The 26222-nt window shown below is 47.0% G+C and overlaps 1 protein-coding gene across 3 annotated transcripts in view; it reads left to right on the top strand.

Moving 5' to 3' along the window:
- The window catches only part of LOC144610469 (tetraspanin-15-like), a 171923-nt gene that overhangs the window by 58173 nt on the left and 87528 nt on the right, over nt 1-26222 (top strand). For all 3 annotated transcript variants that reach the window (XM_078429204.1, XM_078429205.1, XM_078429203.1), the window contains one exon: nt 18774-18959. In XM_078429204.1, the coding sequence (XP_078285330.1) occupies nt 18840-18959 (120 nt within the window). In that variant the 5' untranslated portion in view covers nt 18774-18839. The remainder of the gene's footprint in view (nt 1-18773; nt 18960-26222) is intronic.

Genomic DNA, 26222 nt, shown 5'->3' with positions numbered 1-26222 from the left:
TCTAAATGGCCTACCCCTTATTCTTAAACTGTGGCCCCTTGTTCTGGACTCCCCCAACATTGGGAACATGTTTCCTGCCTCTAACGTGTCCAACCCCTTAATAATCTTATACGTTTTGATAAGATCTCGTCTCATCGTTCTAAATTCCAGTGATTACAAGCCTAAGTCCACACCGATCAGTGACCACCCACACACTAACACCATCCTGCACACTAGGGACAATTTACAATTGACAGAAGCCAATTAACCCACAAACCTGTACGACTTTGGAATGTGGGTGCACCCGGAGAAAACCTTTGCGGTCATAGGGAGAACGTACTGGGTGGCAGTGTTAGCTGTGAGGAGGATGCTAGGAGGCTGCAGAGTGACTTGGATAGATTAGGAGAGTGGGCAAATGCATGGCAGATGCAATATAATGTGGATAAATGTGAGGTTATCCACTTTGGCGGCAAGAACAGGAAAGCAGAGTATTACCTGAATGGTGGCCAGTTAGGAAAAGAGGAGATGCAACGTGACCTGGGTGTCATGGTGCACCAGTCATTGAAAGCAAGCGTGCAGGTACAGCAGGCAGTGAAGAAAGCGAATGGTATGTTAGCATTCATAGCAAGAGGATTTGAGTATAGGAGCAGGGAGGTTCTGCTGCAGTTATACAGGGCCTTGGTGAGACCGCACCTGGAGTATTGTGTACAGTTTTGGTCTCCTAATCTGAGGAAAGACATTCTAGCCTTAGAGGGAGTACAGAGAAGGTTCAACAAATTGATCCCTGGGATGGCAGGACTTTCATATGAAGAAAGACTGGATAGACTAGGCTTATACTCGCTGGAATTTAGAAGACTGAGGGGGGATCTTATTGAAACATATAAAATTCTTAAGGGTTGGAGAGGCTAGATGCGGGAAGATTGTTCCCGATGTTGGGGAAGTCCAGAACCAGGGGTCACAGCTTAAGGATAAGGGGGAAGTCTTTTAGGACCGAGATGAGGAAACATTTCTTCACACAGAGAGTGGTGAGTCTGTGGAATTCTCTGCCACAGAACTTAGTTGAGGCCAGTTCATTGGCTATATTTAAGAGGGAGTTAGATGTGGCCCTTGTGGCTAAAGGGATCAGGGGGTATGGAGAGAAGGCAGGTATAGGTTACTGAACTGGATGATCAGCCATGATCATATTGAATGGCGGTGCAGGCTCGAAGGGCCGAATGGCCTACTCCTGCACCTATTTTCTATGTTTCTATGTTTCTATGTACAGGCAGCATCTCTGGCGGATTTGGGTAGGCAACATTTCTGGTCCGTACTTGTCTTTCAGCACGGGAGAATACGTGACTCTGACAGTGCAGTGCCGAGCAATGTTGATGAACAGAGGGATTGAGTTTGCCCCTCCTCGTGCGACTTCCCTCCGTTCCCCTGTTCAGAGTCGGGTTGTCATGTGTCGGAGAGTGGTTCATGGAGGTTAAATTGGGTTAACCTGTTCGGTTACTTCAGGGCCCCTTCCAACCTTTATCAAAGAATTGTCGAGGTCTACTGTGTGGATAGCACTGGAGCACTTCGTTACTTTGGCAGTGTCATCTCGTGTGTCTGTGCAATGTATATGAAATGGCATAGGCTCCAAGCATACGCTGGCACTGTCTCGCACTCCACACTGGCACAGTCGCTCAGTATAACTACTGCAATTATTTATTGGAGTTTATGGGTATTCTGAGGATTGCTTTGTTTTTTAAAACGTTGAATGTCACAATGATGCGACCATGGGTATATGCTGAGTAGTTAATAAACTGCGATGTGATTTAAAGACCAGCAGCTTGAAGCAGGTACATTGCTTCCAATACAATAGTCATTTATTTGTCACATACACATAAATGTGCAGTGAAATGAAAAATTACCCGCAGTTCAACAATAAGACCAATAAGAATAATCAATAAAAATGCAATAACACATACAATCATAAACCAACACCAAACAAAAGAAACATCCATCACAGTGAGTCTCCTCCAGTCCCTCCTCACTGTGATGATTCCAGTAAAATGCAGCTCAAAGGAGCAGGTTTCTGAATGATCAGGAGCACACTCGTTGTATCTATATACATCGAGGTGATCAGTCCAGAGGATGCAAGAGGATTGAAAAGTAAAATTCAAATATAAAAATTCTAATTATAGATGCTTTGATTGAATTGATTGAAAGATGCAGCATGGAAAAAGCCCCTTCAACCCACCCCAACCATTGATCACCCATTCAAACTTCAAATAGTCAGCACCCGAGGTCAGGATCGAAACCAATACTGTGAGGCAGTAGCTCTCTCAGCTATGACACTGCGCTCACCACCCCCCCCCCCCCCCCGTTTGTAATTATAGTCTGGAAACATTGAACTCAGAACATCTGTTGAGTATAGGAGCAAAGAGGTCCTTCTGCAGTTGTACAGGGCCCTAGTGAGACCGCACCTGGAGTACTGTGTGCAGTTTTAGTCTCCAAATTTGAGGAAGGATATTCTTGCTATTGAGGGCGTGCAGCGTAGGTTTACTAGGTTAATTCCTGGAATGGCCGAACTATCATATCTTGAAAGACTGGAGCGACTAGGCTTGTATACACTGGAATTTAGAAGGATGAGAGGGGATCTTATCGAAACGTATAAGATTATTAAAGGGTTGGACATGTTAGAGGCAGGAAACATGTTCCCAATGTTGGGGGAGTCCAGAACAAGGGGCCACAGTTTAAGAATAAGGGGTAGGCCATTTAGAACTGAGTTGAGGAAAAACTTTTTCAGTCAGAGAATTGTGAATCTGTGGAATTCTCTGCCTCAGAAGGCAGTGGAGGCCAATTCTCTGAATGCATTCAAGAGAGAGCTGGATAGACCTCTTAAGGATAGCGGAGTCAGGGGGTATGGGGAGAAGGCAGGAACAGGGTACTGATTGAGAATGATCAGCCATGATCACATTGAATGGCGGTGCTGGCTCGAAGGGCCGAATGGCCTCCTCCTGCACCTATTGTCTATTGTCTATCACAGAAAGTTAGTGGGAGAGTTTCTATGATGGAGAAAGCTAATCAGACTTTCTTCAGAACACTCTTGCCTTCTACTTGTGCCTGAAATTGAACTGGTGAACATGGAGTATAAATACACCACAAAATGGACACGGAGGCGTGGCGGTAGAGTTGGCACAGCGCCAGGGACCCAGGTTCAATTCTGACTGCGGGTGGTGTTTATGCGGAGTTTGTACGTTCTCCCTGTGACCCGCATAGGTTTTCTCTGGATGCTCCAGTTTCCTCCCACACTCCAAAGACGCGCACACGTTTATGGGTATGTGACAAATAGACTTGACTTGACTTGACTTGGCTTCGGTAAGAATCATAAATTATCTCAATTATTCCTGTACATAATTGTAAATTATCCACAGTCATTATGGTATCATGACTTTGCCATTTTATGTACAATGACAGTGCAGAGACTCATTAGATGACTCTGACAATCCGATAAGTGGATTAAATTATCTACTTATATCAAGTGTTAGTGTACGGGGATCGCTGGTTGGTGCGGCATTGGTGGGCCGAAGGGCCTGTTTCCACGCTGTAGCTCTAGACCAAAGTAAACCGGTTCAACATAAAGGCTATTTGTGGTGAAAGGATTTGGAAGAGAGAAGAGGATTCATTCGTGTCTGCTTCAGACAAGTGAATGGGTAAACGAGGTGCAGTGTGTTTTGCTGAGCCTGTGGACAATGGATGACTTGATCAGGGCCTGGATGAATAAAAATCTTTCTGTTACCAAAGATGTGTGGGGACGGTAATATTTTTATTCCATGAAAATTAGAAAAATCATAGCGGAGAAACCTTGCCGAGTCTGTTCAGCTTGTCAGTAGATTAAAGTGAGATTTCCCCATTACCTCTGCAACCTCTATATTACATAAATGTCTCTGCCAGGCTTGCTGTAGATCATAGGGACCACGATAAATGAAACTCCTGCTCCCACTGGTATCCTTCTTGTTCAACACAAGTTTTGTTGCGGAGCAGAGATATTTCACTGGTATTTCTTTGATTATAAAAGATTCATGTTTCTTTGCGGTTTAATGAGAAGTATCGGGGGAAAAAACTGCGGATGCTGGTTTAAATCGAAGGTAGACACAAAATGCTGGAGTAACTCAGCGGGTCAGGCAGCATCTCAGGAGAGAAAGAATGGGTGACGTTTCTGGTCGAGACCCTTCTTCAGACTATTGTCAGGGGAGGGGGCGGGACAATGACAATACAGCACACTTCAGGGGACTCCTGTACATTGTGCCCTGGTTTGCCTTCTCTAAATTCAACACCTCACACTTATCTGAATTAAATGCCATATGCACCCCAACTAAATACACCATGCCCAAACCTCCAGCTCACGGTTTCAGCTGGAAGATTTAGCATGAATGTTCAAAGCATGAATGTTCATGGATGCTTTTGATTGTTCCTTGAATATCTCGCAGGTTTTGTTTTTGATTTCTGATTGCTCTTTAGCAAAACCCCAGCAGAATCTATTCTCTGGATTGGTCTTTCTCAGGCCATTCCTATGGCCTGTCTGTTCCATAAATAGCTTTGTGTAGGAAGGAACTGCAGATGCTGGTTTATACCGAAGATGGGCAGTCACGGTGGCACAGCGGTAGAGTTGCTGCCTTACAGCGAATGCAATGCCGGAGACCCGGGTTCGATCCCGACCACGGGTGCTGTCTGTACGGAGTTTATCCGTTCTCCCCATGATCTGCGTGTGTTTTCTCCAAGATCTTCGGTTTCCTCCCACACTCCAAAGATATCAGGTTTGTAGGTTAATTGGCTTGGTAAATGTAAAAACAATTGTCCCTAGTGGGTGTAGGATAGTGTTCATGTGCGGGGATCGCTGGTCGGCGTGGACCCGGTGGGCCGAAAGGACCTGTTTCTTCGCTGTATCTCGAAACTAAACTAAACTAAATAGACACAAAATGCTGGAGTAACTCAGCAGGACAGGCAGCATCTCTGGAGAGAAGGAATGGGTGATGTTTCGGGTCGAGACCCTTCTTCAGACTCAAATAGCTTTCTTGGCTGACTTGATATTTTGTGAAATTATACTGATTAAAAGTATAAAGCTGGACATTTTGCATCAACATTTCTATAATTGGACCTGTTATTGCTGACTTGAATTGGTACCTTTGTTTAAAAAAAAAAGAATCTCTTCAAAGGAATTTTTTAAGTTAATTGCAATATTTATACTGAGTTTGTACGTTCCCCCTTCAGACCACCGAGTCCGCGCCGACCGGTGTTCACCCCGTACACTAGCACTATCCTACGCACTAGGGACATTTTCCAACTTTACTGACGCCAATTAACCTCCAAACCTGTACGTCTTTGGAGTGTGGGAGGAAACTGGAGCACCATGCCGGTACAGTGACGCAGCGGTAGAGTTGCTGCCTTACAGCGAATGCAGCGCCGGAGACTTGGGTTCGATCCCGACTACCGGTGCCGTCTGTACGGAGTTTGTACGTTCTCCCCATCACCTGCGTGGGGTTTTTCCGAGATCTTCGGTTTCCTCCCACACTCCAAAGACGTACAAGTTTGTAGGTTAATTGGCTGGGCAAAATGTAAAAATTGTCCCTAGTGGGTGTAGGAATGTGTTGATGTGCGGGGATCGCTGGGCGGCGCAGACTCGGTGGGCCGAAGGGCCTGTTTCTGCGCTGTATCTCTAAATCTAAATCTAAATCACCCGGAGAAAACTCACGCAGTCACAGGGAGAAGGTACAGATAAGCACCCTTAGTCAGGATCGAACCCAGGTCTCTGGCGCTGTAAGGCAGCAACTCTACCGCTGCGCCACCGCGCCGCCCATTATTGTGCACTCCTTGCCTTGAGAAGGTAGTGATGAGCTGTATTTTTGAACTGTTGCATTCATAGAGTCATACGGCATGGAAAAAAGCCATTTGGATCAACTCGACCATGCTGACCAAGATGCCCCATCTATGCTAGTCCCATACACCCGCATTTGGCCCATGTCCCTTGGCATCTTTCCTGTCCAAATGTCTTTCAAATGTTGTACATTGTACTTGCCTCAACCACTTTCTCTGGCAGCTCATTCCACACACCCACCAGGCTCTGTGTGGAAAAAGCTTCCCCCCAGAGTCTTATTAAACCTTTCCCCTCACATCCTAAACCTTTGCCCTCTGGTTCTTGATTCCCTTACCTTGAAATAAAGACTGCAAGGCAGCAACTCTACCGCTGCACCACAGACTGGTGAGTAAGCAACCTTTTTCAGTCAGAGAGTTGCAAACCTGTGGAATTCTCTGCCTCAGAAGGCAGTGGAGGCCAATTCTCTGGACGCTTTGAAGAGAGAACTAGATAGAGCTCTTAAAGATAGCGGAGTGAGGGGGTATAGGGAGAAGGCAGGAACGGGGTACTGATTGAGAATGATCAGCCATGTTCACATTGAATGGCGGTGCTGGCTCGAAGGGCCGAATGGCCTACTCCTGCGTCTATTGTCTATTGTAAAACAAAAGCTTTTCACTGTACCTTAGTACACTGGACAATTATTAACCAATACTAATACCGTGGGCTGCACTCAGTGTGCCTGTGTGGTTCCCAAGAGATGGATAGGCTTGATCGACGCTGCTATTGCGAGAACTCTCGAGTCACTGTCTGCTGCAGACTGTTCAAGGGGCCACAGGCAGCCAAAATTGATTTTGAAACAAGTCTTTGATCACTGATGGAGGCTCCAGTGATAAATCTAAGATCAGGCCGGCTGTGATGAAGTGTGTCAGGGAGATGCTTTGCGTGGGCTATCGAGCTGACTGCATCCCCTCTAATCGACGTCTCAATCCAGAACCTTTCCTAATGTGCTCCTGTCTTTTTTCTGTGAGTTAATAATGGAAGTTGTACCTCATCTCCCAGATGTGTAAGTTCCTGCTGACACTGGAGGAAAGGTGCTTAATCGATCTGTGGAGTCATCAGCCGCGATGGTGGTAGGGCGATGTCAGCCGCACTTTGGTCAATCGCGGCCTAGTCTCTAGTCTCTAGACTCTAGACTCTCTTAGACTGTAGACTCTAGAATCTAGACTTTATAGACAGAGTGTGGAAGTAGGCCCTTCGGCCCACCGAGTCCGCGCCAGCCTGCGTTCACACCATACACTAGCACTTCCTTACATGCAAGGGAAAATTTACGATTTTACCCAAGCCAATTCATCTACAAACCAGTACGTCACTGGGATGTAAGAGGAAACCGGAGCACCCAGAGAAAACCCACGCGGTCACAGAGAGAACGTACAAACTACAAGCGTGCAAGGTTCAGACCTGGGTCTCTGGCGCTGTAAGGTAGCTGCTCTACCTCTGCAAGCAGGCGACTGAATACTGAGCCCTGTGGAACTCTGCTGGTAACAGCTTTACGGTAACAAAACGCCCAGCAATGGCCACCCTTTTCATCCTTTGAGTCAATTTCAGATCCATAGATCCCGTGGTCTTTTACTCCATTGATTGGCTTTACTTCCATTACCCGAACAAGAAGCTATCGTTCTGTTGAAATAATTTAAAGTAGTTCATAATCTGAAAACTATCACAAGGGATATCAACCACAAGAGGCTGCCTAAATTCAGAATTCAATGCCAGGTACAGTGTGCCAGGGTGGCAGAGTGGGGCAGCGGTAGTGTTGCTGCCTCACAGCGCCAAAGACCTGGGTCTGATCCTGAATGGCGGGACTATCATATGTTGAAAGACTGGAGTGACTAGGCTTGTATACACTGGAATTTAGAAGGATGAGAGGAGATCTTATCGAAACCTATAAGATTATTGAGTGTAAAGCAGCAACTCTACCGCTGCGCTACCGTGCCGCCGTGCGGAGTTTGTACGTTCTCTCTGTGACCACGTGGGTTTTCTCCGAGTGCTCCGGTTTCCTCCCACACGCCAAAGACGTGCAGGTTTGTGGGCTAGTTGGCTTCTGTAAATTATCCCTTGTATGTAGGATAGAACTAGTGATCGCTGGTCGTCACGGACTTGGTGGGCTGAAGGGCCTGTTTCCACGCTGTATCTCCAAAATTGACACAAAATTCTGGAGTAGCTCAGGGGATCAGGCAGCAGCTATGAAGAAAAGGAATAGGTGATGTTTTGGGTCGAGACCCTTCATCGGGCACATATATGGTTGGAAAGAGTTAGAGGGATATTGATCAACTGTGGGCTAATGGGACTAGCCCAAACTGCTAACGTGGTCGGTGTGAATGAGGTTGGCAGAAGGGTTGTTTAGCTCACATCATTTTTTTCCTCACAGTGTTCCTTATGAAGAACACGTGTGTTTTATAATTTAAAGATGACATTGGCACATAATTGTCAAATTATTTATCTTTCCTACTCAAAGAAGTGGCTTAAAATCCATCTCTCTGACTAATATTTTAAAAATTGGTCATAGTGTGTGTAGGATAGTGTTAATGTGCGGGGATCGCTGGTCGGTGCGGACTCGGTGGCCTGTTTCAGCGCTGTATCTTGAAACTAAGCTAAACTCAGCGGGTCAGGCAGCGTCTCTGGTGTAAAGGAAGAGGTGACATTTTGGTTCAAGACCTCCTCCTCCCGATGGTGCTAGACAAATGCAGTACCCTGGTTCCAGTGGTGTCACTTTGCTGATAGCGGAGTTTAATTGTGACGTGCGGAATGTTCAGACTAAAGAGCCTAGATTCCACAATCAGTAGTTAATGCGTCGTAGGGCAATTTACATCACCAGTGATGTTTAACTAACGGGAAAATAACATAGTTGCATGCCAACTCTAGATTTCAGTCCCCAGCTGTGTACAATAAGCATTGGTTGTGCTTGAGAAGCTGTCTAGTACTTGGGTGAAGTCTGTCAGAGGTTTTAGTGCTGGTGAGGTGATGAATAAAGGAATCGCAGAAGAACATTAGGCTCACCATGTCTGCTCATGGTGACACTTTCTCCAATAATGTAATGAACCCGTTAGAGTAAAACGGTGGCAAGAAAACCCCTCTGCTAATTAAAAATGCCCAATCAATGGTTTGGATTCATAAATTCATGCAGCACAGAAACTGTTGGCGGCACGGTAGCGCAGCGGTAGAGTTGCTGCTTTACAGCGAATGCAGCGCCGGAGACTCAGGTTCGATCCTGACTACGGGTGCTGCACTGTAAGGAGTTTGTACGTTCTCCCCGTGACCTGCGTGGGTTTTCTCCGAGATCTTCGGTTTCCTCCCACACTCCAAAGACGTACAGGTATGTAGGTTAATTGGCTGGGTAAATGTAAAATGTAAAAATTGTCCCTAGTGGGTGTAGGATAGTGTTAATGTACGGGGATCACTGGGCAGCACGGACTTGGAGGGCCGAAAAGGCCCGTTTCCGGCTGTATATATATGATATGATATGATATATGATACAGTCTTCCTCAACTACAATCCCATTTACCAACACGGTCAGTAACCTTCTGTTTCCATGAGATTTTTCTTATTATGTTCCTGAAATCCAACATCACTTCATGGAACGAAATCGATAGTAAACAGCGTAGGAAAGAACTGCAGATGCTGGTTTAAATCAAAGGCGAACACAAAATGCTGGAGTAGCTCACTGGGACAGGCAGCATCTCTGGAGAGAAGGAACGGGTGACGTTTCGAGTTGAGACCCTTGTCGACCCGAAACGTCACCCATTCCTTCTCTCCAGAGATGCTGCCTGTCCCACTGAGCCACTCCAGCATTTTGTGTCTACCTTTGATTGTAAACAGAATGAGTATCAGTTGTAACTGCCTTGAAGACAAAAAGAACTGGGGTTGCCTGAATCTCGAACCTCTCCATTCCCCACACAAATGCTGCCTGAGTTCCTCCAGTACTTTGTGTGTAACTTTTTATGAAGTTTTAATATCTTGATTATTGACATGGGAATAAATGAGAGACAAACATTTGTGCACTCCTTCAGGCTGGTCCCATCATCTGATATCAGCCCTGCATCCTTCAATCTCCGAAATCGAATGAATGTTGAGTTGAATGTTGATTCGAATGAATATTGAGGTGAAGATGGGCAAAAAATGCTGGTGAAATGCGGGGCGGCGCGGTGGCGCTGCAGTAGAGTAGCTGCCTTACAGCGCCAGAGACCCAGGTTCGATCCCAACTACAGGCGCTGTCTGTACGGAGTTTGTACGTTCCCCCCGTGACCTGCGTGGGTTTTCTCAGAGATCTTCGGTTTCCTCTCACACTCCAAGGACGTCCAGGTTTGAAGGTTAATTGGCTTGGTATACGTGTAAAATGTCCCTAGTGCGTGTAGGGTGGTGTTAATGTGCAGGGATCGCTGGTCGGTGCGGATTTGGTGGGCCGAAGGGCCTGTTTCCACGCTGTATCTCTAAACCAAACTAAACTAAACAAAACTCAGCGGGTCAGGCAGCACCTCTTGAGAAAAGGCATAGGTGACGTTTCGGGTCGAGACCCTTCTTCAGACAACGAGGCGACATGAGCTGAAAGATTTAATAACCTTTGGCTCCTGTCTTCCCATCCATGGTGGGAACCGGAGTTAGAGGGAAAACGTACAAACTCCGGACTGACAGCACCCATAGTCAGGATCTAATGTGGTCTCTGGTGCTGTAAGGCAGCAACTCTACCGCTCTGCCACTGTGTCACCCTAAACTATTTTCAAGTGTTGTCTTCCCAGTTCCCCAGTAAGAAAAGGAAGGCAGAGTATTATCTGAATGGTGTCAAATTAGGAAAAGGGGACGTACAACGAGATCTGGGTATCTTAGTGCATCAGTCACTGAAAGAAAGCACGCAGGTACAGCAGGCAGTGAAGAAAGCCAATGGAATGTTGGCCTTCATAACAAGAGGAGTTGAGTATAGGAGCAAAGAGGTCCTTCTTCAGTTGCACAGGGCCCTAATGAGACCGCACCTGGAGTACTGTGTGCAGTTTTGGTCTCCAAATGTGAGGAAGGATATTCTTGCTACTGACGGCGTGCAGCGTAGATTTACTAGGTTAATTCCCGGAATGGCGGGACTGTCGTATGTTGAAAAACTGGATCGACTAGGCTTGTATACACTTGAATTTAGAAGGATGAGAGGAGATCTTATCGAAACTTATAAGATTATTAAGGGGTTGGACACGTTAGACGCAGGAAACCTGTTCCCAATGTTGGGCGAGTCCAGAACCAGGGGCCACAGTTTAAGAATAAGGGGTAGGCCATTTAGAACTGAGATAAGGAAAAACTTTTTCAGTCAGAGAGTTGTAAATCTGTGGAATTCTCTGCCTCAGAAGGCAGTGGAGGCAAATTCTCTGAATGCATTCAAGAGAGAGCTAGATAGAGCTCTTAAGGATAGCAGAGTCAGGGGGTATGGGGAGAAGGCAGGAATGGGGTACTGATTGAGAATGATCAGCCATGATCACATTGAATGGCGGTGCTGGCTCGAAGGGCCGAATGGCCTCCTCCTGCATCTATTGTCTATTGTCTATTGCAAAGGAGCCATTTTAGTAGGCAAAACACACCGTTCATTATTCCTCTCGCAGTGTAATCGGGGGAACAGTATGTGTGATGATACCATTAAAATGCAGACTATATCTCATCTATCAATTCACAGATTTTTGTTATTTTTCTTTTAAAATGTTTCTGCAAGTTTCTGCCTACTAAAATGGCGTCATGACCTACTACGGTTTTTAGGGTTGAGTGGTCTATCTTGTTCCTCTAGTATCTTTGGTATGTACCACAATTAATCTCACATCCTGTCAATAAGTAAAAAATGTTAAATTTGATGTGAACGGAGAACAATTGGACAGTACAGCACAGGAACAGGCCGTTCGGCCCACAATGTCAGTGCTGAATATGTTGCCAAGACCAACACCAGGGCAACACGGTCGAGCTACTGCCTCACAGCGCCGGAGACCCTGGTTCGATTCTGACTCCGGGCGCTTGTCTGTACAGAGTTTGTACGTTCTCCTCGTGACCTGCGTGGGTTTTCTCCGAGATGTCCAGTTTCCTCTCACACCCCAAAGGCGTACAGGTTTGTAGGTTAATTGGCTTGGTATAAATGAATGATTGTCCCTCGTGTGTGTAATGTGCGGGTGTTAATGTGCGGGAATCGCTGGTCGGCGCAGACTCGGCCTGCTGAAGGGCCGGTTTCCCTGCTGTGTCTTTAATCTAAACTAAACTAAACTCTTATCTGCATACACATTATCCATGTCCCCCAATTTCCTGCATATCTGCATGCCTATCAAAAAATGTCTTTGATGCAACTATTTTATCTGCCACCACCACCACCACCCCAGGCTGTGTGTTCAAGTCACTTACCACCCTTTGTGTAAACAAAACCTGCCCCATACATCTCCTTTAAACTTTGCCCCACTCACTTTAAAGCCATGCCCGTCAGTGTTTGTATTTTCCATCCTGGGTGAAAGGTTCTGACTGATCACCCTATCCATGCCTCTCTTAATTTGATATTCTTCCATCAGATATTCACTCAACCTCCGGCACTCCAGAGGAAACTATCCAAGTCTGTCCAACCTCTCCCCTTAAGCTAAAACCCCTTAATCCAGGCATCATTCTGGTAAGCCTCCTCTACACCCTCTCCAAAGCCTCCACATCCTGAACTGCATGCATTCTCCAAATGTGGCCTAACTAAAGTCGGATAAAGCTGTACTCCTGACTCTTAGAAACCTGCACGTCTTTGGAGTGTGGGAGGAAACCGGAGCGCCCGGAGAAAATCCACACAGTCATAGGGGGAACATATAAACTCCATACAGCCAGCATCGGTAGTCAAGATCGGACCTGGTATCTGATGCTGTTAGGCAGCAACTCTACCATTGCACCACCGTGCCGTCCAATTTACCCAAAGTGTTGACCTGATCTGGAATTCATGCCCAAGGAATGGGTGGAATGGGATTTGATCAACTTAGAAACATAGAAACATAGAAAATTGGTGCAGGAGGAGGCCATTTGGCCCTTCAAGCCGACACCGCCATTCATTGTGATCATGGCTGATCATTTACAATCAATAACCCGTGCCTGCCTTCTCCCCATATCCCTTGATTCCACTAGCCCCTCGAGCTCTATCTAACTCTCATTTAAATCCATCCAGTGAATTGGCCTCCACTGCCTCCTGTGGCAGAGAATCCCACAGATTCACAACTCTCTGGGTGAAAAAGCTTCTTCTCGCCTCAGTTTTAAATGGCCTCCCCTTTATTCTTGAACTGTGTGGCCCCTGGTTCTGGACTCCCCCAACATTGGGAACATTTTTCCTGCACCTAGCTTTTATAAATTTATACGTCTCTGTAAGAATTGGATAAACTTGAATTGGATAAACACTTTCATAGAAGAAATATTGTGGTTCTGATGGAAAAGAGATGGAGAATGAGTTAAAGTTGAATAATGACTGAAATGTTGGCACTTGCATAAAGTGCTGCATAACCTTGTTCCATGAATTAATGGAGTCGATTTGCACTTCTTGGAGGCAAAACAGGCTTTCGACTTTCTGTGCTTGACTGAATTTCCGGACATTAGATTTTGGGAGATTTAGGAAGAGCATCGGAGGACTGTATTTGCTTGCAATGGATCCCACATTTGAAGAATAAGAAAATAACTGCAGATGCTGGTACAAATCGAAGGTATTTATTCACAAAATGCTGGAGTAACTCAGCAGGTCAGGCAGCATCTCAGGAGAGAAGGAATGGGTGACGTTTTGGGTAGTCTGAAGAAGGGTCTCGACCCTTGAAGAAAAATCCTTTTACTTCTCAATTCATCCACGAAGAGCTATCACAATGACCAAGAACTGATGACCGACCACGATTCTGCACACTCAACTATAATGGAGGGAAATGTGAACAGCAGAATTATAATGAAGGATATCAAAAATAATGGGAATTTAATAGAGTGACCTCTTACTGCAGATCATCAATTACCCACTTTACTGGAGTGTAAATGAGTCTTGCACGGATAAGGCTCTCTGGAAGTTGCCAGTGAGGCGTTTTGATTTCCACTGAACAGCACACTTAATATGTTCTAGTCTTGAGATTGGGCGCTTCAGAGATTGCTCGGAAATAATCAGACCTATTTACTTTTTTTGTGCCATGCACACAAATGGCGCTTAATGAGGATGATCGATGTCAAGTACGTTCTGAGCAGAGGAAAGGATGTGAAGCCTAGAAAGGCTAATGAATCTCGTTAGGGAGAAGTGAAGTCATCTCGGGCAGTTTGTGCAGAGTGAAGAGATTGAAAGGGATGATCAGCAATTGACGTGTGTGAGTGGTGCCGGGTGGAACTAGGCTGATTTGCGCGGGAATGTGTAAAGGACGTTCTCCCAGTGTGGACTATCATTTAACCAAAAGGAACACGTGGTAAGAGGGCGGCTCAGGTCTCTGCTCAGATGCTGGGCCTTCGATCCAAACCTTTGGCATCAATACTATTAAACCACCATTTTGCAGCCATTGATTCTTTTTCTCTCATCAACTAAGTTTCGTTTACACATGCAGCATGTCATGAGCTCTTCACTCCACTTAGTCCACACTGACCATCGATCCCCCGTTCACACTAGTTCTATGTCATTCAACTTTTGCATCAATTCCCTGCACGAGTCAAGAGTGTTTTATTGTCATACCAGGCCATGTGGACCCGTTGGGGCCAAACTTCTGCTGCAATGGTGCACCACCCTCTCCTCCCCTCCCTCCCCCCTTCCCCCTCCCCTTTCCCCCCTTCTCCGCCTCCCCTCTCCCCCCCTCTCCCCTCCCTCCCTCTCCCCTCCCTCCCTCCCCCCTCCTCCCCCTCCCTCCCTCCCTCCCCCTCCCCTCCCCCTCCCCTTTCCCTCCCCCTTTCCCTCCCCTTTCCCTCCCCCTTTCCCTCCCCCTTTCCCTCCCCCTTCCCCTCCCCCCTTCCCCTCCCCCCTTCCCCTCCCCCCTTCCCCTCCCCCCTTCCCCTCCCCCCTTCCCCTCCCCCCTTCCCCTCCCCCCTTCCCCTCCCCCCTTCCCCTCCCCCCTTCCCCTCCCCCTTCCCCTCCCCCCTTCCCCTCCCCCTTCCCCTCCCCCTTCCCCTCCCCCTTTCCCCTCCCCCTTTCCCCTCCCCCCTTCCCCTCCCCCTTCCCCTCCCCCCTTCCCCTCCCCCTCACCCCTTCCCCATCCCCCCTCCCTCCCTCCCTAGGAGATAGATTTAAACTTTAAAATGTAAATAACTTACAAAATATAACACCGATTTCAATGAAACTTCTTCCATTAGCACCAAAGGGAGGACGGTGAGTAAAGTGGACCAGAATTGCCGCGCTATCATGTACCATTTTGGCTTTAGTTCAGGAACAAACAAACAAACAAACAAGAGTTTTAGTATATAGATGTCCCAAAACAAATCTAATCTTCCATAGCAGCCTACTATGCGGAACCTTGTCGAACGCCTGACTGAAATCCATGTATACACCGTCTACAGCTCTGCCTTCATCGACCTTTTTGGTCACATCCTCGAAAATACTCAATCAGATTTGTGAGGCCCAGTCTCCCACGTACGTATTGACTATCCCTAATCAGCCCTAGTCTATCTGAATGCATGTATATTCTACCCTTCTGAATACTTTCTGGTATGTTTCCAACCCACAAATGTTAAACTCACTGGCCTGTAGTTCCCATCCTTTTCCCTGCAGTCCTTCTTGAATGTAGATGTTGGATAGGACAGGTTTGGAGGGATATGGGCCAAATGCAAGCAGGTGGGACGAGAATAGCTGGGACATGTTGGCAGTTGTGGGCAAGTTGGGCCAAAGGACTCGATGACTCGAGGCACATCATTTGCATCCTGTCTTCCAGCACCTTGCCTGTATTTAATCTATATACTAAAACTCATGTTTGTTTGTTTGTTTGTTTGTTCCTGAACTACAGCCAGAACAGTACACGATAGCGCAACAATTTTAGGCCCGCCTTACTCACCGTTGTCCCGTTGGTGCTAATGGAAGAAGTTTCATTGACATCGATGTTATATATTTAAAGTTATTCACATTTTAAAGTTTACATCTGTTTCCTAGGGATGGGGGGGGGGGGGGGGGGGGGGGGGGGAGAGAGATGGTGCTGCACCAATGCAGGAAAGGTTTGGGCCCAACGGGTCCACTTGGTCTAGTGACTAATAAATCTCAGGTTAAGAGAGGGTCTTTCACAATGTTGGGCCGGATGCAGAACATGCTCAACAGCCTTGATCCCACAGTCCATGAGTTGCCTCCCTCGTATTGAATGGATGCAGATCTAAAGAAGATGATTCATCGTATTGATCGTTATTATCTGCGTTCTTCAAAGAAAGAGTGCTGAGGCTGGTGAATCAGGCACTTAATATCCTTCAGGATTGTGAACCTCCGGGCTGGGCAAAGACAGTACACTGGAAATATGAACTAAAGAAACGGATAACATCGTGAAACGGCTGAGCTCCGTGCGCCCACTGCCTCTGCTGTTGTTTTATTCTTTATATGTCCTTATGTGCCTTGACTCACCTCATAACCACTCACATCTGCTTTGCTCCATCATCTCTTCAGTCAGCCAACCCCTCCTGTTCTCCATTTTGCTTAAAGCCATTCATTCTCTCATCCCGCAGAGTCCTAATGATTAATCCGTGAAGCTGAAGCTCTGGGGATCACACCGTCCCGCGCCAACAATTTACATGTCTGGGAACCTCGTGCGTGAAAAGGAACTGCAGGTGCTGGTTTAAACCGAAGATAGACACAAAGTGCTGGAGTAACTCAGCGGGACATAGAAACATGGAAACATAGAAAATAGGTGCAGGAGTAGGCCATTTGGCCCTTCGAGCCTGCACCGCCATTCAATATGATCATGGCTGATCATCCAACTCAGTATCCCGTACCTGCCTTCTCTCCATACCCCCTGATCCCTTTAGCCACAAGGGCCACATCTAACTCCCTCTTAAATATAGCCAACGAACTGGCCTCAACTACCTTCTGTGGCAGAAAATTCCACAGATTCACCACTCTGTGTGAAAAAAAAACGTTCTCATCTCGGTCCTAAATGATTTCCCCCTTATCCTTAAACTGCGACCCCTTGCTCTGGACTTCCCCAACATCGGGAACAATCTTCCTGCATCGAGCCTGTCCAACCCCTTAAGAATTTTGTAAGTTTCTATAAGATCCCCCCTCAATCTTCTAAATTCCAGTGAATTTTGGGTCGAGACCCTACTTCCTTCCTACGACCTTATACGTCACCCATTCCTTCTCTCCAGAGATGCTGCCTGTTCCTCTGAATTACTCCAGTTTTTTGTGTCTATCTTCGTTGGTTTAAACCAGCACCTGCAGTTCTTCCTACACATAATCAGAAGGTGAGACGTTGTCGGACTGCAGGGGCCCTGGAGAATCTGCTGGCATTTATTCTGAGGACAATGAGGGCAGATAGATATGAAGGTCACTGCTCAGAACCGAGTTCTGGAACGAGATGATATTCTACAAGAGGTTCAGTGAACTATCTTGAATGGTCAAATGTAGTGAATGCATTTTTGAATGCCATCCCGTCCCAATGATACTGGAGGCCCCAGGGCTCAATTCACTTCAGGGTCAGCGTGCTCTTATAAAACCCAAAGTCACGCTTGACATACACTTGCTCCACTCCGCTGCGTTAACATTTGAAAGTTGTACTGCCCCTCACACAAGTAATACTGTTACCATTCTCTCTGCCACGATTGACTACAGATGCTGTAATCTGGAGCAACAAGCAATCGGCTGGAGGAACTAACTCAGCTGGTCGAGCAGCATCTGTAGGTGGACATTCTTTCACCACAACAGACGCTGCTCGACACCCTGTTTAGTTTTTTTTAGTTTACAGATGCAGTGTGGAAATAGGCCCTAGGTCCCACTGACCAGCGATCAATAGACAAAAGACAATAGGTGCAGGAGGAGGCCATTTGGCCCTTCGAGCCAGCACTGCCATTCAATGTGATCATGCTGATCATTCTCAATCAGTACCCCGTTCCTGCCCTCTCCCCATACCCCCTGACTCTGCTATCATTAAGAGCTCTATCTAACTCTCTCTTGAAAGCATCCAGAGAATTGGCCCCCACTGCCTTCTGAAGCAGTGAATTCCACAGATTCACAACTCTCTGAGTGGAAAGGTTTTTTCCTCATCTCCGTTCTAAATGGCCTACCCCTTATTCTTAAACTGTGGCCCCTGGTTCTGGACTCCCCCCAACACTAGCACTATCTGACACACTAGGGACAATTTTGCAATTTTTACCAAGTCTATTAACCTACAAACCTGTACGCCTTTGGAGTGTGGGAGGAAACGCCCGGTGATCCAGGAGAAAACCCACGCAGGTCACAGGGAGAACGTGCAAAGTCCATACAGACAGCACCCCCAGTTAGGATCGAACCCGGGTCTCCGGCGCTGTAAGGCAGCAACTCTCCCGCTGCGCCACCGTGCCGACCTAGTTGTTCTGGGGGGAGGAGTTGTTCAGTACTGCCTTCAACCACTGAAGGTCACCTCACCTTCTGTCTCCTTTCTCTGTTCATTTATTTATTTACTTATTTATCTATTTATTCATTTCCCCTATGTTCTCAAAATTTCTGTAAAGCGTCTTTGAGTATATGAAAAGCGCTATATAAATAAAATGTATTATTATTATTATTATTATTAAATAACTGCAGATGCTCGTACAAATCGAAGGTATCACAAAATGCTGGAGTAACTCAGCAGGTCAGGCAGCATCTCTGGAGAGAAGGAATGGGTGACGTTTCGGGTCGAGACCTTTCTTCAGACAGAGATGCTGGCTGACCTGCTGAGTTACTCTAGCATTTTGTGATGCCCTAGTTGCTCTGCCGATTGTTGGGTGTTCCAGTCTACTTTGTTCCTCGTTCGGCTGCTCTGGAATTGTAACAGATCTTGTCTCCTCACAGCTGCTGGGTTTACTCATCATTTGTGTCGGCATTTACGCCGAGGTGGAAAGGCAGCAGAACAAAACGATGGAAGGGTTTTTCGTGGCTCCTGCCGTTGTCCTGATCCTCCTGGGGGTCAGCATCTTCGTGGTCTCCTTCGCCGGGATGGTCGGAGCGCTCAGAGACAACCGACTTCTACTGAAAATGGTAGGGTTTCGTATTCGTAAGCTACTCCGACACTTTGGGCTTCAGGCTTTAGAGATACAGCGTGGAAACAGGCCATTCGGCCCACCGAGTCCACACTGACCATCGATCACCCATTCATGCCAGTTCTGTTATCCCACTTTTGCATCCACTCTCTGCACACTAGGGGGCAATTTACAGAGGGACGATTAACCTACAAACCCGCGCATGTTTGGGACCCGAAACGTCACCCATTCCTTCTCTCCCGAGATGCTGCCCGACCCGCTGAGTTACTCCAGCATTTTGTGTCATCAGTCTGAAGAAGGGTCTCGACCCGAAACGTCACCCATTCCTTCTCTCCCGAGATGCTTCCCGTCCCGCTGAGTTACTCCAGCATTTGTGTCTACCGCACATGTTTGGGTTGTGGGAGGAAAGCTGGGCACCCGGAGGAAACCCACGTGGTCTCAGGGAGAACGAACAAGCTCCACGTAGAATGCGCCCATAGTCAGGATCGAACGTGGGCCTCTGATGCTGTGAGGCAGCAACTCTACCAGCTGTGCCACTGTTCCGCCATTATGACACCACGTCTTGCAACCATGTCCTCTCAATGGAGGGTCTGGGGGGGGGGGGGGAAGAAGACCCAGGGCAGTGCAATCCCTTGGATCAACTGGATGCAAGTAGAATATTGCGTTTAGAATATAGTGCTCAGTTCTGGGCACCATGTTATAGGAAAGATATTGTCAAGCTTGAAAGGGTTCAGAAAAGATTTACGAGGATGTTGCCAGGACTAGAGGGTGTGAGCTACAGGGAGAGGTTGAGTAGGCTGGGTCTCTATTCCATGGAGCGCAGGAGGACGAGGGGAAATCTTATAGAGTTATACAAAATCACGAGAGGAATAGATTGGTAGATGCACCCAGATCAATTACACAGAGTGGAGGAATCAATGACTAGAGGACATTGGTTCAAGGTGAAGGGGAAAAGATTTAATAGGAATCTGAGGGGTAACTTTTTCACACAGAGGGTGGTGGGTGTACGGAACAAGCTGCCAGAGGAGGTAGTGAGGCTGGGACTATCCCATCTTTTAAGAAACAATTGGACAGGTACATGGATAGGACAGGTTTGGAGGGATATGGACCAAGCGCAGGCAAGTGGGACTGGGGAAGCTGGGACAATGTTGGCCGTTGTGGGCGAGTTGGGCCGAAGGGCCTGTTTCCACACTGTATCACTCTATGACTATGATTCGAAGTCCATAGTGGGAACGGACTGATTGGCAGTGTGGAGATCAGGGCAGAGTTCAAGTCAGACAACATCCCTGGAGAACATGGATTGATGACGTTTCGGGTCGGGACCCTTCTTCAGACTATTAATTCTGAGGGAGGTTCCTGACCGGAAAAGCCACCGGTCTATGTTTTCCAGTAATGATGCCTGACTTGCTGAGTTACTCCAACACTTTTGTTCTGTAAACCAGCATCTGCAGTTCCTTGTGTCTGAACTTACCCCCTCCCCCCCCCCCCCCCCCAATCTCTTCCTTAACCCACCCTCCCTCCCAACCAATCTGCATGCTTACTTTAAGGATCACGGGAGAGGTTTTGCTGCCCGCAGTGAGAACAGTTTCAAGGATTCAAAGGTGTTTTCGGGTGACGGACCGGGAGAGCAAGAGGCAGGGGCTTGGGTTTGTGAGGCTGAGCAGGTTTCTCGTGTCCTTGCCTGTGATGACTTGGATGAAGGGATTAAAAGTACCATTAGCAAATTTGCAGATGATACAAAGCTGGGTGGCAGTGTGAACTGTGAGGAAGATGCTACGAGGTTGCAGGGTGACTTGGACTGGTTGTGTAAGTGGGTGGATGCATGGCAGATGCAGTTTAATGTGGATAAGTGTGAGGTTATCCACTCTGGGGGTAAGAATAGGAAGGCAGATTATTACCTGAATGGTGTCAAGTTAGGAAAAGGGGACGTACTACGAGATCTGGGTGTCCTAGTGCATCCGTCACTGAAAGGAAGCATGCAGGTACAGCAGGCAGTGAAGAAAGCCAATGGAATGTTGGCCTTCATAACAAGAGGAGTTGAGTATAGGAGCAAAGAGGTCCTTCTGCAGTTGTACAGGGCTCTAGTGAGGCCGCACCTGGAGTACTGTGTGCAGTTTTGGTCTCCAAATTTGAGGAAGGATATTCGTGCTATTGAGGGCGTGCAGCACAGGTTTACTAGGTTAATTCCCAGAATGGCGGGACTGTCATATGTTGAAAGACTGGAGCGACTAGGCTTGTATACACTGGAATTTAGAAGGATGAGAGGGGATCTTATCGAAACATAAGATTATTAAGGGGTTGGACACGTTAGAGGCAGGAAACATGTTCCCAATGTTGGGGGAGTCCAGAACCAGGGGCCACAGTTTAAGAATAAGGGGTAGGCCATTTAGAACAGAGATGAGGAAAAACTTTTTCAGTCAGAGAGTTGTAAATCTGTGGAACAAAGAACACAGGCTGAGGAAGGGCCTCGACCCGAAACGTCACCCGTTCCTTCTATCCAGAGATGCTGCCTGACCCGCTGAGTTACTCCAGCATTTTGTCTCCGTCTTTGGTTTAAACCGGCATCTGCAGTCCCTTCCGACATGAACACAGTGCCATTTGCTGCCATGTTTGTACTGGATGTGTCTCGCAATCGCAGGTGAGCCCGTCAGGATTAATTATAGTATAAGAAGATAACTGCAGATGCTGGTACAAATCGAAGGTATTTATTTCACAAAATGCTGGAGTAACTCAGCAGGTCAGGCAGCATCTCGGGAGAGAAGGAATGGGTGACGTTTCAGGTCGAGACCCTTCTTCAGAGGATTAATTATAGACCGCGACACAAAGTGGGATGGGACAAGACCCACCTCCGGTCTGCCCTTTGCAAACTGACAGCAACACGGCTGTAACAGTCTTAGTTTTAGAGATACAGCGCGGAAACAGGCCCTTCGGCCCACTGTGTCTGTACCGACCAGCGATCCCCGCACATTAACACTGCCCCGCTCACACTAGGGGCAATTTACATTTATGCCAGGCCAATTAACCTACAAAACCTTTGGAGTGTGGGAGGAAACGGAAGATCCCGGAGAAAACCCACGTGGTTGCGGGGAGAACTTACAAACTCTGTACAGACGGCGCCCGTGGTCGGGATCGAACCCGGGTCTCTGGCGCGGTGAGGCAGCGACTTTACCGCTGCGCCACCGTGCCACCCATAAAAGATAATTCTCTGCGTCCACTTTACAGGTTGGCAGCTGGCCAGCTGCTGTGACCTGCAGAGCACACGGAGAGGGGAGGTAAACGGATGCGAATCGCTGTTTATTGTGTTGAAATAAGTGCAGGTGAAGACCCTCTGGGCCTTGAGTATTAAAAAAAATCTTTCAAAATTATTGTTATAATTTTCTGTCTGACAAGGTTTAATTAGTTTGTGATGCAGTGAACAGTTGAAATTAATTTCAGATGTGAGCAGGATTTGATCCCTCTGGCACTCTGTAAAAATGGATTAGTGGCCAGTCCTTCCTGTCTTTTGTATTCAAGGGCCATCTATTTGTTTTATGATGTCTCCTAAACCTTATGATCTCCGCTCATTTCTTCCCAATTCCGCTTCTTCGCTGGGGTTAACTTCACACATGTTCCCCCTCCATTTTTGTTCCCTCAAATGCTCACTGTGTACAATGGCCGCAAAGTCCTAACAACCCACTGTAAATCCACTGTGTAGGGAAGGAACTGCAGACGCTGGTTTAAACCGAAGATGGACTCAAAATGCTGGACAATAGACAATAGGTGCAGGAGGAGGCCATTCAGCCCTTCGAGCCAGCACCGCCATTCAATGTGATCATGGCTGATCATTCTCAATCAGTAGTATCTCAGCGGGTCAGGCAGCATCTCTGGAGAAAAGGAACGGGTGACGTTTCAGGTCGAGACCCTTCTTCAGAGTAAATCCACTGTAGTGGCCAACTGTTTGCTATTGGTTCCAACGATATAAAGGGTTAACCTCAAATGCATGCAGAACTATTGTCTGCTGCCCGTACACACCCCACGCACTCAGTTCTGTGATAACAGCCTCGATGAACGACTTTAATAGACAATAGACAATAGACAATAGGTGCAGGAGTAGGCCATTCAGCCCTTCGAGCCAGCACCGCCATTCAATGCGATCATGGCTGATCACTCTCAATCAGTACCCCGTTCCTGCCTTCTCCCCATAACCCCTCACTCCGCTATCCTTAAGAGCTCTATCCAGCTCTCTCTTGAAAGCATCCAACGAACTGGCCTCCACTGCCTTCTGAGGCAGAGAATTCCACACCTTCACCACTCTCTGACTGAAAAAGTTCTTCCTCATCTCCGTTCTAAATGGCCTACCCCTTATTCTTAAACTGTGGCCCCTTGTTCTGGACTCCCCCAACATTGGGAACATGTTTCCAGCCTCTAATGTGTCCAATCCCCTAATTATCTTATATGTTTCAATAAGATCCCCCCTCATCCTTCTAAATTCCAGTGTATACAAGCCTAATTGCTCCAGCCTTAACACTTGGACATTAAAATCACTGGGGAGTCTTTCATTGTAAGAATAAAGGGGAGGCCATTTAAAACTGAGATGAGAAAAAACTTTTTCACCCAGAGAGTTGTGAATTTGTGGAATTCTCCGCCACAGAAGGCAGTGGAGGACAATTCACTGGATAGACACACAATAGGTGCAGAAGGAGGCCATTCGGCCCTTCGAGCCAACACTGCCATTCAATGTGATCATGGCTGCTCATTCTCAATCAGTACCCCGTTCCTGCCTTCTCCCCATACCCCCTGACTCCGCTATCCTTAAGAGCTCTATCTAACTCTCTCTTGAATGCATTCAGAGAATTGGCCTCCACTGCCTTCTGAGGCAGAGAATTCCGCAGATTCACAACTCTCTGACTGAAAAAGTTTTTCCTCATCTCAGTTCTAAATTGCCTACCCCCTACCCCTGGATGAATTAGAGTTAGGTAGAGCTCTAGGGATCAAGGGATTTGGGGAGAAGGCAGGCATGGGTAACTGATTGTGGATGATCAGCCATGATCACAATGAATGGCAGTGCTGGCTCAAAGGGCCAATTGGCCTCCTCCTGCACCTATTGTCTAAGTTTTCTATGTAATATCGCCTTCGGTCACTGCACTTGGAGTCATGGGGTCAAACAGCATTGAAACAGGCCCTTCTACCCAACTTCTTCACTACCCTGCCCACCTTCTCTTGACCAATAACAGCAAGAACGTTGCTTGCCAAGCAACAAGCCCAAAGGAGCTTCACAGGAGATTTACGGGTCAATAATTGACCCTAGGGCATACTTGAACTAGTGAGCAAATGTTTGGTCAGTGAGCCCGGTTTGAGGTACTTTTTTTGAAGGTAGTTGTGGAGAGGCTAGTGGAAAGGTTTATGAACGGAATACCAGGGCTTAGAATCGAGGCGGAATGTTTCAGTCTGAAGAAGGGTCTCGACCCGAAACGTCACCCATTCCTTCTCTCCAGCGACGTAGCCTTCATTTCCTCAGCTGAGGTTAGAGAGGCCGCAAACGTGAGATTGTACCGGCCAACTCTGAAGTCGATGGCTGGACAAGAAAGCTGAGATTTTTATTTTGGAACTGCAGATCTTGAGTAACTTCACGCTTTGTGTCGACCTTCCAGATAGTTTTCTTTTGTCTTTCCGTTTTGGAACCGCAGTCACATCACTGATTTCTCCCCCCATTGCGTTTTCAGTAAACGTGCGTCCAACCTTTACTTTGAAGTTGCAACTGGTAAAAAAAAAAAAATATGAGCAGCCAGAGCTCAGGCAGAATCATTTTCAATGCAATGGTGATAACCAAGGTCATTGTTTTTCGTCAGCGAAGTCATAGCAACGTCAGAGTTATGGATGTTCATTAGCAAAGAATAAAACAAGATAAAACCTTTGCAAACAGGGGTAGAATAATTTTGAAATGGTTTCCATAGAAATAAATGGGATGTTTCATCCGACTGCCAGCTCTTGTGTTGAATTAATTGACAGGTTCCTTTGTGGGTCCCTCACAAATGTATGCACCCAAAGGTTTCTGAGTGGTAAACATGCCCATTTGTTATTAGCATCTTATCCGATGCCTAAGGGCACGGTGTCAAGTTGTTTTGTTTGTGTGCTAAATAATGTACGTTTCCTAAAAAATTGTGAATAAGTCTGGCCATCCCCAGCGCTAATATTTATCCTCCACTCAATATTACCTCAGCGCATTATCTTCTCCTTGGGTTTTATGGGAGCTGGCTGCAAGGAAATTGGCCAATATATTTCCCTCCAAAATTACTCTTATCGGCTTGAAAGTGGCTCGGGATATCCTAAGGCAGTCAGGAGATGGTGTTCAAATGACTGCATTTGTCCAGCTGAGGTTAGAGAGGCCGTAAACGTGAAATTGTACCAGCCACCCGTGACGTAGCTGGCTGGACTAGAAAGCTGAGATTTTATATTTTGGCGACACAAGGAACTGCAGGTGCTAGAATCTTGAGAAATACACAGAGTGCTGGAGTAACTCAGTGGGGCAGACAGCATCTGTGGAGGGAATCGACAGGCGACGTTTTGGGTCGGCAACCTTCTACGGATTGTTTTTTTTTAACTGGCAGTGAACGTCCACCCCTGCTTCTGATAACTAGAGGGAAGTGATGATACTTTAATCGAAGGTATCACAAAATGCTGGAGTAACTCAGCGGGTCAGGCAGCATCTGGGTGGGAGGGAATGGGTGACGTTTCAGGGCGAGACCCTTCTTCAGACTGACGTCAGGGATGCGGGACAAAGAAAGGATATAGGTGGAAACAGGAGGACAGTGGGAGAACTGGGAAGGGGGAGGGGAAGAGATCTAAGCAGCAGGATTAACCCTGTCAAAGGGCCAAATGGCCTACTCCTGCATCTATTGTCTATTGGAAGTGAATTATGTGCAGGCAGGTAAGAGTTGGTCTTGGGAACATGTTTAGCAAAGGCCTTGTGGGCCTATTAACTATTGTCTATTGTCCTGATCGATTGATTGATAGATTGATTGATACATTATTGTCACATGTGGGAGGTATATAAAGAAAGTCACTGTCAAGAACGCAGAGATCTAACTGTCCACACCCTCTGTCCAAACGCACACAGATAGACCCGAGCACATTGCAAAAACAATCAGCCCTTTCCCAGGCTTATTATACAGCAAGCGAACCAAGTCCCTGCATACTGAGGAGTGGTTTGGGAAAATAAATCAGTGTTTGTTATGACTCATTCCGCGGAGGCTCAGGGTTCAAGTCTCATTTCACTGCACTG

Source organism: Rhinoraja longicauda, chromosome 36, assembly GCF_053455715.1.
Source record: "Rhinoraja longicauda isolate Sanriku21f chromosome 36, sRhiLon1.1, whole genome shotgun sequence".
Lineage (NCBI taxonomy): Eukaryota > Metazoa > Chordata > Chondrichthyes > Rajiformes > Arhynchobatidae > Rhinoraja > Rhinoraja longicauda.
The sequence above is the reverse complement of the archived record's forward strand: the minus strand, read 5'-3'. Positions and strand labels throughout refer to the sequence as shown.